The sequence below is a fragment of the Nannospalax galili genome, unplaced genomic scaffold, assembly GCF_000622305.1.
Source record: "Nannospalax galili isolate Female #2095 unplaced genomic scaffold, S.galili_v1.0 scaffold127, whole genome shotgun sequence".
Lineage (NCBI taxonomy): Eukaryota > Metazoa > Chordata > Mammalia > Rodentia > Spalacidae > Nannospalax > Nannospalax galili.
The window spans coordinates 11286639-11299221 of record NW_008360326.1 but is presented as its reverse complement, the minus strand read 5'-3'; the positions used below and the strand labels follow the sequence as shown (position 1 = coordinate 11299221).

General features: G+C 38.2%; 1 protein-coding gene across 6 annotated transcripts in view; it reads left to right on the top strand.

Moving 5' to 3' along the window:
- Nucleotides 1–12583, top strand: part of Dock10 (dedicator of cytokinesis 10) — a 302587-nt gene that overhangs the window by 242566 nt on the left and 47438 nt on the right. For all 6 annotated transcript variants that reach the window (XM_029559988.1, XM_008825837.2, XM_008825830.1 and 3 more), the window contains exons 29-31: nucleotides 3869–3952; nucleotides 8189–8285; nucleotides 10200–10244. In XM_029559988.1, the coding sequence (XP_029415848.1) occupies nucleotides 3869–3952; nucleotides 8189–8285; nucleotides 10200–10244 (226 nt within the window). The remainder of the gene's footprint in view (nucleotides 1–3868; nucleotides 3953–8188; nucleotides 8286–10199; nucleotides 10245–12583) is intronic.

The window sequence follows — 12583 nt, the reverse complement described above, 5'->3', positions numbered from 1 at the left end:
CCCCTGCCCGCCTGAACCCGTCTGCCCCCAGTACTGCCTCTCTACATCTGTTTCACCTACATTGTATGGTCAGCTATATACTCCTCCCTTAATTTTTCTTTTTCCTTCAAGTACAAGAAAAGGATGGTCAGGGTTAACGGGGAAGAGAGTAAATGAGGGAAAAAAATTCTCATTTCTACCACATTTTAAGGCTTACAGGAATAAAATTTACTTTTATTTACTTACTGTGCTGGTAGTTTAGTGGAAGTGCTTGACAGAATAGAAAATTTGGTAAAAAAAATAAATTATATATATTTTTTCAGCTTGTAAGTAAAATATGTTTAAGGAAACATCTGCAATATTTATCAAGGAAAAAATGATGACTAAGCAAGTCTCTAAGCAAGGGAAAGACCCCATAACTACTCCTCTGGCCTTAAATGCTCAGCCCTTGTTGGAATAAATACATGTTTATTTGGAGCTCATTTGTGTAAAGGTTGTTGCTGGTGGTGTAAACCTCACAAGGGAGCAATTAAAAATGCTAATGGAAGTGGACTGTGGAATATTAAAGCAAAAAGCACAGGCTGACAATAAACACATATGATGTGTAGATCACATGGACTTCAACTTGAAGTCTGCACATTTTATTGAGAAGTTAGTATAAAGATTAGTTCAACATGTTTCATATCAAGAAAGCCCATCATGTATGTACTACTTTAATATATAGTTTTAATATTTATTGACAAAGAATGCAAAAAGTGGAATGATTATTAGAACTAGAAGACAGAAGAAAGGAAAGGACCAAACTGGCTTTGGAAAATGTAAAACTGAATGTCTTCATTTGGAACTGATGAGCACTAAGCTTTCCATCTCCCAGCACTGTCTTCTCTATGCTCCATTACAAATCTCCTGCACGCCCTGCAATCTGAGCATAGCTGTGTTTTCAAGTGGGCTTCAAATACATTTTACCTCTTTTGGTCATCTCATTCTTCATCAGTAGTCAAATACCATGAATCAGCATATTCATTATTTTTTTCATCACTTATTTTCTTTATTAATTATGTTCCTCATTACTGTGATGAAATGACTGATGAAACAGCATAAGGGAGGACGTATTTATTTGCTCCATGGTTTTGGCGTCATGATACATCATGGTGGGAAAGCAAAGTGGGAAAATTGTTCCCCGGTGGCAGGACCATAGGACAGCTTTGTTCACAGGGCCATCTCCAGGAAGCAGAGGATGAAGACCAGTGCTATAACCTTCAGAGTCCACGGTAGTCATCTACTTCTGCCAGCCTTACCTGCTAAAGGCTTCACGACCTTCAAAATAGCAGCACAAGCTGAGGACTGAGAGCCTGAAACACAACAGTCCAGATTCAAGCCATAGCAATGACTCATTGGAATTTAACAATGAAAACATGGTGATGTCCTAGCTGTGCCAATGTTTTCCAGTCAGCGAGAGAAGAAGGAAACCGTGGGGACATACAGAGATGCCCTGGGCTGACAGGCACCCCTCCCCTAACCTGTATGTGCGAAAAGTACTGTTTCTGCAACGATTCTGCCAAAAGTTTTTGCATTGTTTACTATTCTCTCCGATTCACATGGATCCACAATAATTTGTGTAGCTTTTATAATTTTTTTAAGCAAACTAGGTCTCCACACTTACCTAAGCATAGCTTTTCAGATGCTCTTTTTTTAAAGAATGATGCCAAGGCAGATTTTTATTTTACTGCTCAGATGACTGTATCTTTTTGTTCCTTCACCTCACTGATCCCTGCTTAATTTCCACTAGCTCTTAAAAACGTGTTAGATATGTTTTTAAATATCATTATTATTTTTCTCTAAACAATAAAAAGGATAGATAAGCAAGTCTTTACAAAGGAATGTCTTCCTATCTACTCTGTTTGGCTCAGATAAACTGCACGTGGGAAAGAATGAATGTTTCCCCCATAATCATTGTTTCTGGTGATCTTAAGTGAGCTCCTAGGACAAAGCCAAAGGAAGGGGGCCCACGTGGAAATGAAACAGTACAACAGATAGTTTTGCAAAAGACATAAAAGAAAGACAAAAATGTCCAGATCCAGATGGTTTCTTTCTTTTTTTTTTTTTTTTTTTTTTTTTTTTTTGTCTTTTTGAGACAGGGTCTCCCTGTAGCCCTAGCTGTCCTGGAACTCATTATGTAGACCAGGCTGGCCTTGAACTCACAAAGATCCACCTGCCTCTGCCTCCCAAGTGCTAGGATTAAAGGCTTGCACCACCTCTGCCAGCCAGATGGTTTCTTTTTACACTTTGGTGTTCCATAATTCATCAATGCGTCAATTATAATTTTTATTGTTTCATTTTGGTGAAATAAACATTTTAAACTTACTAAAATATACCTAATAAGTAGAAGAACTTTGCTCTAGAAAATAGTTCATATTTATAGACAGGTATATTTTAATGGGAGGCTTTCTACTTGGCATACAACCTATAGTAAGATTTGATGCTCATTCCTCTCTCAGAAAATTGCATCATAAGGTTGAGGAAAGAGCTGAGAAATTTAGAACTTGCAATGGACTGTCCCATATGCTTTAGACAAGAAAAGAAGCCCACTCACACTGTGCGGTGAAGCAGCTGTAAATGTTTCCAAGTACCGTGTGTGCTCATATACATGTGTATGCATAAAAGAAAACTTGCATGCCAAGGGCTGAGTGCCTGTGTGCAACCTGCACAGTACTTCCCAAACATAGTGTATGAAGACATGGTCGGTCCCTCCTAAATCACACCTTTCCAGTGCAGCCTTTGGCCATGGTGCCCTCATAACTGGTAACATGGCTATTGGTACTTGGAGAGAATATACTCCTCTAAGCCACTTACTGTCTAAGGTCTTCCTGGCTATACTGAGAAAACACTACAGAATAAATAAGGACTAGGAAGCTCAGTAATGGAAGTCTCAGGATCCCCTTCTTTCATTCCTCAAAGCTAAGCTTCCCTGAATGAAGAATGAAAAGACTGTTGTTCCCTCTGTATGATCTGTACATACCCAGGATTACAGCAAATGATCTGCACCCAAGCAACTGAGGTCCAGTGTATTCACAAAATGTAACCAATTATTTAAAAATAAACAACCAAAAGCTAAGTCAGACAAAAACCCAGCATGCAACTAGAGGAATGGGCAGGAGGTCCAAACCTTAATGGAGGAATTATTGACAACTGATTATTGCAGGATGAGGGAGAGTAGATCTTCTTTAAGGAAGTGACTCTAGATAGGCTGACTAGACTCCAGAGGATGAACTTATGCTGAGGGACATCTGGGTACAAATGCTTGACTGGATAGAACTTAATATATATTTGATAGACTACATGAAATTCAGTGGGAGGCATGGAGGGATGTGGATGGGGCAGAGGGTCCAAATTTAATTAAGATCTATTATATGAAATACACAAAAATTCTGTAAAATAGAAATTGAAAAAACACTGATAGGCCGGGTGTGATCGCGCATGCCTTAAGTCCCAGCACTCGGGAGGCAGAGGCGGACGGATCTCTGTGAGTTCAAGGCCGGCCTGGTCTACATAGTGAGTTCCAGGACAGCTGGGGCTACAAGGAGACCCTGCCTCAAAAAAAGACAAAAAAACCACTGACAATCACATAAAAGTCTGTAATACTTCACTGAAAAATTCTAAGTGATATTTTAGGCCATTGGTAGATGCAGGTTTAGAGCTTTCAGATTTTTATATTATCTGTAGTGTTTTATTTCATCACTCTACATGTAAATGGATGCACAAAGGTGCTTTAGAGAGTTTTCAAAAACTTATCCCGCACTTAGTTAAATATTATTTGACTTCAATATGTAATCATCTTTTCTAAAATCCCTCAAATAAAAAGATCTGACTTTGGAATTTTATCTTTTAGCGCTGCTTTACATTTATGGACCGAGGATTTGTATTTAAGATGGTGAACAACTACATCAGCATGTTCTCTTCAGGTGATTTCAAGGTAAGGATCAGGATAGCAACCCCAGCTTGATAAATAGCTAAAGTGGTCTCTGTGTGCCTGACTAAAACACCGATCTAGCATCCATTTGGTCTATCACAAAATGAGGTCTCTACTCTGTGGTTCTGGACTTTCCTTTGTCAGCAGATTGTTTTATTACTATTTCAATCTCATTTTTATGGATGTATAAGTTGTTTATGATCTTGATTTAATTTTAACAGGTCATGTGTATTATATTAAATATACATGACCTGCTAAAATTAAATTTCTGTGTATTTCATTTCTGTGTTTCTTCTATACTTTCCAGTTATTTGTATCTAAGTTTTCAAAGTATTCCCTAAGCATCTTTCGGATTTTTTAAATATTTTATTTATCTTATTTTTATGTTTTATGTGTATATTGTCCACAAGTGTGTAAGTGCACTCATGTCATGCAATGCACTTGGAGGTCAGAAGAAAGTGTTGGATCCCCTGGAACTGGAGTTACGGACAGTTGTTAGCCACTTTGTGGGTTCTGGGAATGGAACCCGGGTCCTCTGCAAGACTAGTCAGTGTTCTTAACCACTGAGCCATCTCTCCAGCGCCTGGATTTTTAAAAATATTTTATTTATTATTTTTAGTTAATGTGAATGAGTGTATTGCCTGCATGTGTGTAAGTGCACCCATGTTGTGCAGATCTCGCAGAGGTTAGAAAACGGCATCAAATTCCCTGAACTGGAGTTATGGATGATTGTTAGCTGCTTTGTGGGTTCTGGGAATTGAACCCGGAGCAGTCAGTGCTCTTAGCCACTGAGCCATCTCTCCAACCCCAGGCATTCTCTGGATTTTGTTGTAATCTGTTATACTGTCCCCTTCTTCATCTCCAGTTTTATTAATTTGGATCTTCTCTTTCTTTGGTTAGTTTGGGTAGAGGTGTGTCAATTGTCTTTATCTTGTCACAGAACCAACTTTGTCATTGATTCAGTACACTGCTCTTTCACTCTCTATCTCCTTAATTTCTTCCCTGGATCTTTATTTTTTGTTATCTACCCCTTTGAAATTTGGCGTGTTCTTTTTCTGCGACCTCGAGGTGCACATTGGAATATTTATTTGAGATCATTAAGGGAAAGAGAGATTTAGAGACTTTTTAATTTTTTACTGAATTTTTGTGTATTTCATACATAAAATTATCTTTATACAACCTTCCCCTCTGCTCTTTGGAGCCTCCCATAGCCAAACTCTACACCCAAGACTCACGGAGTGCATACATTCTGTCATTTGTATTAAGGCCTATTATGTAAAGTTAGTGTCCCGAGATGTCCCTCAGTGCAATTTCATCCACCAGGGTCTAGACAGCCTATCTAGAGTCTTTCCCTTCAAGAAGATCAGCTCTTCCTCACCCAGCAGTAATCAGCTGCCAATTATTCTTCAACTAAGATGGGGTCTGCTATTCATTTCCACAATTCTGTGCTGGGTTTTTCTCTGCCTAAGTTTGCATGGGTCTGTGTGTGCTGACATCATTGCTGTAGGTTTGTGTGAGAAGGGTCCCAGGCACCTGTAGGAGTATTTCCACATGCTCATGCACCTCCTCCCTGGCTCCTACAATCTTCCTACCCCTTCTTCCACAATGGTCCCTGAGCCCTGGGTGGGTGGATCTCGATATAGGAGACTTGTTCAAAGACCCACATTCTGCTGACTCTTATTCTCTGCATTTTGGCCATTTGTGGCCTTTTGTGTTCCTGGGCCTCTGTTGCATGAGGGGGCTTCACTGATGAGAACTGAAAGATGCATTAGTGTTCTCTTCATCCCTTGCCCTGTGTTCTGTGAGTCTTAGGTGTAGAGGTTGCATCCTAGATGTACCACTTAGGCTTGGACAACTCACAGAGAATCTCTGTGTGTGACCACTGGTATAATTGTAACTGTAATAATCTCTGTCTCTTGAAAAAGAAACTGCTTTGATGAGTGATAACTGGGATACTTGTCTATAAATTTAAAGATCCGTATTTTGCACATAGTATTAAATTACATTTGTCTAGGGATGTGAGAGCCTTGGGTTTTCTCTAAGACCTCTCCACCTATGTGTATTTGGCTAGGTTTACAGTACCACACGTGAGTTTCCTCCCATTGGCTGGGCTTAAAACCCAATGAGGTAGCTCTTGACTACCCCTCAAGATAAAAGTGCCACTGCTGCATCAGTGTCATTTGCTGTGCTGATCATCGGTATGGTTTTTAGGCCTTGAAGCTGGGGCTGGACCATCGATTGATGTTCTCCCTTACCAGCTTGCGTAGTGCCCTCCAAGGCTATGAGAGCTAGCCTTCAGGGAATGTGCTTCCAGGTCAGTTCTAGCTCCATTGCTCCAAATCCTGTGTCCAAAGTATATCCTGTCTTCAGCATAGGGTCTTAACATTAAGTTCTGGGAGGCAATTAAGGACTACAACAATAGCCTGTGTATTTTTGGACTACCCTAGCCAATAACTCGAAGGACAGCATCTCCTATCTGGCACTGTTTCTTATTATGTAGTCTTCAGCTGTATACATGTACTCGTGTAGGGATATTGCATGTGTAATTTTTCAGTAGGTTTTTGGACTAATAAGATTCCCTCTGGTTTTTTATACAAGCTAGGAACTATTTATATCTCCTCTTTCTCTCCCTGTCTTATCCTCGCTCCCTGTCCTTCCCATTTAAAGTGTCCCTATTTTCCTCATTTATCTCTTGATAATTTTTGTATACTATGGTCCCACCTCTTTTGAGCTCCTTCTGCCCCTTTATTCCCGTAGTTTCTTGTACAGCCCTCCTTCTCCCCTCTCCCCTTTATGCCATTTTTACACATTTCTCCCTTAGTAATGCCTATCACCTACTATTTGTTTCTCAGATTCCTTCAAGAAAGAGGGATTTTTTTGTTTGTTTTTTTGTTTTTTTTTATATATATTTTTTATTTATTTTTATTTTATGTGTATGAGTGTAATGCCTGCATGTAGGTAGGTGCACCCATGTCGTGCGGTGCCCATGAAGGTCAGAAGAGGGCATCTGCTCTCCTGGAACTGGAGTTACAGACGGTTGTTAGTTGCCATCTGGGTGCTGAGACTTGAACCTGGGTCTTCTGCAAGAGCAGCCAGGGCTCTTAACCACTGAGCCATCGCTCTAGCCCCCTGTTAGTCAATAACATTTTTCTGAGCTAGGGTACATCTCTTTCAAAATTGGCTGTACATTTCTAGGTTTACAGATGAATTATGAAAGAGGGATTTTTAAGGGAAACACAACTACAAACTCTCCTTTTAGAATTGTCTTAGATGCATCTAAAAGATTCTGTAAATACTTCTTTAACAAACAGTCTTTATTTGTGCTCTTATGGCACATGAAATTTGCAGAATATCCATTTAGATACAACTGCAGTAGGCCTACAGGTTTTCCTAAAGACCAAATGGAATATTCTCAGTGAAGAATAACATATATGTAATGTAATTATACTCTTCCTCACTTTTATGTACAAAATGATACATCAAATACTGTCCTTTTTTGAAATGACAGTTTTTTACATTACTGAATGATGCTGCCAGAAATTAGTATTCTAACCTGAGTAAATGGGATATTTTTATATCATGTTAGCTGATATAAATGTAATAGTAACAACCTAACTCTGTCTTAAAGAACAACTACCTAGCACATATGAAAGTGCAAATAAAGTTGTTATGAATGTGATAATCATTCCTACTCAAGTTGTTTTTAATACATGAATTACTGTCATCTTAGATCAGTTCTGAACTTGATTCTTACTCTCCAAATCCAAAACTTATTGAGAAGACATACCGTTTTTGCAAGACCAGGGATAAAAGTGGAATTGATTGATATTGTGGAAGAAGAAGTGACATGCCGAGCTGCACTCCAGTTTAGAATGATCTGTACCCTTGTGTTCCTTAGCTCCAGGTCCTCTCTATGCATGATCAGTCTGTTTTATGATTCAAGTGGGACTTTTGAGAGCACTCTATTCACATAATGCAGCAGGACTTTATACACAATAAACATGTTATGCTGTAACACATGTTGAACATGTGTTATGGTTGGTCTCATTTTCTGAGGAATCCCTGAAAAGCGTGCAAACACTAGGAGTCTGACTACAAGAGCGCCTTCTGAGGGAGCAGAATCCTTTCAACTTAACAAGTACTTGGTGGTCACACAAAACTATTCTTTCTAGGGGTCAGATTCAAGCACATACCTTTTGTTGTTGGCTTTAAGTAACTCTCTGTTTGCCTCTATTTTAGACCTTGTGCCAGTATAAGTTTGATTTTCTTCAGGAAGTATGTCAACACGAGCACTTTATTCCTCTGTGCCTCCCCATAAGATCCGCAAACATTCCAGGTAATAATTCCAGAGTTCTCCTCGGTCCCTATGAAGTGAACGCTTTCTTCTTTACTGTTTTCATGATTTTTTAACCATTTACTCTAAAGATGTAACACGGTATCAGAGGCTGGTAATCTGAATAAAATGTAAATGAACTCACTGGCATATGAGTGATGGATCCAACTCTGTATTTCTTTCCCTTTTCACCAAAGAGAAAGCTAAATAAATCTGATTATTATAAATTAAATAATTTTTTTGGTCTTAGGTAAGACAGGGTCTCTTTACAGCCCCAGCTGGTCTAGAACTCACTGAGTAGACCAGACTGGCCTCAAACTCACAGAGATCTGCCTGCCTCTGCCTCCTGAGTGCTGGGACTAAAGGTGTGTACCACCATACCCAGCGTAAATTAAACACTTTCACCTTAGAGTCTTAGTGTCACCTTACTAGGTCCAAAAGGCAGATTTTCATTGATTCTGAGATGTAAAAAAAATACAGGGAGAAAAAGGTTGTGAGTATAATTTCATTTGAGATTATCAATTATGTTAAAATGAAGTTCTTTGAAATGAGTTGTACAAAGAAAACTGGTAAATTAGAAGGAAAAGGGATGGAAGGCTGACAGTAAACAAATTCTTGACACTCCTAGGAAGAGATTGGGTAGAGAGGAAAGAAGGGAGTGCCACGTGGTATTTTCATTATATTAAATATACATATTACATTTAAATAGTGTTCAAGAAATATTTTAATTTAAAGTGTGTGTGTATGTATGTGTGTGCACACATGTGAATGTGCATATTGGGAAAATGATGACAGAGAATGACCGTCTCCCATGTAGACATCAGAAATTAACATCAAAATACAGAGAATACTGAGGGATCTGAGATCTTAAAGTTCTTTACTGCTAAGCATTGAATAGACTGTTCGTTCACACTACAGCGTTGATGGTCAAGAAAGCAGATGACCAAGAGCCTCCTCATACCTACGGTGGTTTGCACTAATCCTTTCAAAGAAAAATTATGGTATCAGACCTATGGACATTTTTATATTCTAATTTCAAATATAATCTGTATACATTTTCCCATTCTTTTTCTGCTATATTAAGCACATTTCATACTGGGGGAAAGGTAGGCATTTTAGATGAGACAATAACATTTTTAGGTTCTTTTTTTGTTTTCTTTACTGTACTTTTGTTTGGGCTTATAGTGTGACTTGGGAGTAGAGGCCTTGCCTAACTCTTGTAAAATCTGACGTTTGATCTCTAGAACAGAAGAATTAACAAGAATAAGAGGAAGGAGAAGAGGAGGGAAAGAAAGCTGAACAAGAACATGAATTATTTATTTTTGTTTTATGTATTAGTGCCAAGTTATTCTTGGCTAGCTAAACTAGCTAAGACATTCAGGAGGATGAAATCCTAATTTTGTCACTTTAATTCCAATTATTCACTCTCAGTCAATAGATCAGAAGAAGACCTGGTATTCTTTTTTAAGGTCTGGTACTATTAACAGTGAACATAAAAATGCATGCTCCATAGCTGGGCCTGGTGGCATACACCTTTAATCCCAGCACTCAGGAGGCAGAGGCAGGCAGGTCCCTGTGAGTTCAAAGCCAGCCTGGTGTGCATGCAAGTTCCAGGCCAACTGGATCTACAGGGAGGCCCTGTCTCAAAAAACCCAAAACAAACAAAAAAATGCATGCTTCATTATTTTTGGTACAAAAGCAGGATTTCAAATAAAAGGATAAGAAAATAACACTGCTCGTGACATTCTTTCTCAGTGAAACACACAACCTAAGGTTTCTTTAAAATTACCAATATTGAAGTGAAATATGCTTTAGCTTTTAGTAAAAATTAAACTAATGAGTGTAAATATCTGATAATATGCGATATCTGTAAATATGCAAATATCTGAAGTCGTTTTTTATTCATGTCGCATCTAGATCCTTTGACGCCTTCAGAATCAATTCAAGAGTTACATGCCTCAGGTAAATAACGATATTTTATATTACCTGCATAAGCATCATAATCACGATATTATGATATTGATGAGCACAGATACTACGGGCGACCAGCTTTCAGGTGCTGATAACTAGCCAGGTACTAGCAGCATATAACCAAAATAATCAAAAACTTATCTGAATTTTTTTTCTCATTATGGATAACTTGATTTCCTAACTTTAATATTTTTACATTTTATTCTCCAGAGATATTGAATTTTTTATCTCCAAAATCATTTGAAATTTCTTAATATATATCCTAAGTAAAATTCCCATATATACAGTTTTATTCATTATAACTAGTTCTATATAACTTATACGACACATTACTGTTAACTGTAAATTCTGTGCAACATGTTTAATCTCCATAGCTTATTCAGCTTATAAATGAAAGCTTGTACCCTTTTAACAAAATGTCATTTCTCTCATCCCCCAGTCACTGGAAACTGAGTTTGTATTCTGCTTCCATGATCACAACTTTTTAAAATCTACATATAAGTGAAATCATTCACTATTGTATTTCTTTTTCATTTTCCATCATGACCTCTAGTTTCATTCATGCTTCAAATAATTGAATCTTCTCTCCTGGTTTAAGGCTGAATGCCTCTGTATTGTGTTACCTTTATCCAGGCTCTGTTAATGGACATCTAGATTATTTTCATATCTTGTGAATAAAGTTACAACAAATCATGGGGGTATGGATGCTTCTTCAAGATGCTGATTTTACATCAAAAAGTACTAAAATGCAGGTGCTGACAGATGGGTGGAGGAGAGAAAATCCTTGCACACTCTTGGTAGAAATGTAAATTAGTAGAACTGTAGTGGAAAACAGTATGGAGGCACGTCAAAAAAATAAAAATAGAACTGCTGTATGGCCCAGCAATCTCACTGTTGGGTGAATGAGCAGGAAAGATGTGGAGAGACAGCAGCATGTTCATTGCTGCCCTGCTCACAGCAGCAAGGGATAGAAACATCCTAGGGTCCACCAGGTAATAAAGAAAGAAAAGGTATGTTTATACAATGGACAACTATTGAGCATCCTAGGGTCTACCAGCTAGTAAAGAAAGAAAAGATACATTTACACAGTGAATGACTATTGAGCCGTAAAAAATGAAGCCTTGTCATTTATGGCAAGATAGGTGGAACCGGATTTCATTCTGATGAGTGACAAGCCAAAGAAGGACAAGTACCATTTGATCTCATTTATCAAGCATTGATCTCACAGGAGTTGAGAGTACAGTGGTGCTTTCCAGAGGCTTGGGGAATAGATAACTGGAGTAAAGATGGGGAAAGGTTGATCAAAAGGCACCAAGCTATACAGTTCACTAGACCAACAAGTTTGGTGTGCTATTGTATAGTAGAGTAGCTACAGATTACAGTAACGTACTGTACATTTCAAAAATCTGGAAGAAAGTTCACATACAGAAGAGTGATAAATGTTTGAGGAGATGGGTATGTTTAGCTAATTTAAACATTATGCAATGTATATGTACATCAAAACATTGCATGCTGCCTCATTTGTATAATCGAATTCTGTTTTCACGTATCAGTTAAAACAGGAAAGGAGGAACTGCTGATTTCAGTTCCTTTAGAGCTCTGTCCAGAAGTTGCATTCCTGAACAATGCAGTCGTTCTGTTTTAGTTATCTCGGGAATCCCACACTGTGTTCTGTAATGACTATACCCATTTTTAGGACTGCCACCAGTGTGCAGGATTCCTGCTTCTTCCCACCATCCTTACCACTTGTTATCATGTGAATTCTGGTGTTCATGATTACACTCTGACAGGAGCAGGATGATAGGTCATTGTGGATATGATTTGCACTTTCCTAGTTATGAATGACAGTGAATGCTTTTTTCACACTCTTATTGGGAATTTATATGTTCCTTAGAAAAGTGCTTATTCAAGTCCTTTGCCCATTTTTAATTCTGATTATTTGGAATTTGGGGTTTTGGTTAGTTGTTTGTCTTGATATTAACTTGTATGAATCCCTTATGTTTTAAATAAGGCCCCTATAGGATATACAGTTTGCAAGTATTTTCTTACAATCCTTAGGTTGACTTTTTAAAAATATTCTTATTAATTCTGTGAGAATTTCACACAATATATTTTAACTATATTCATCCCTATTTCCTATCCCTTATAAACTCCTCTAGATCCAATTCCCACTACCCTACCCCTCCAAACTTCGTGTCCTCTTTTTTTTATCATTTTTTAGCATTGAGCATGGTGGTACATGCCTTTGATGCCAGGACCAGGGAAGCAGAGCAGATCTCTGTGAGATCAAGGCCAGCCTGGTCTACACAGCAAATTCCAGGCCAGCTGGA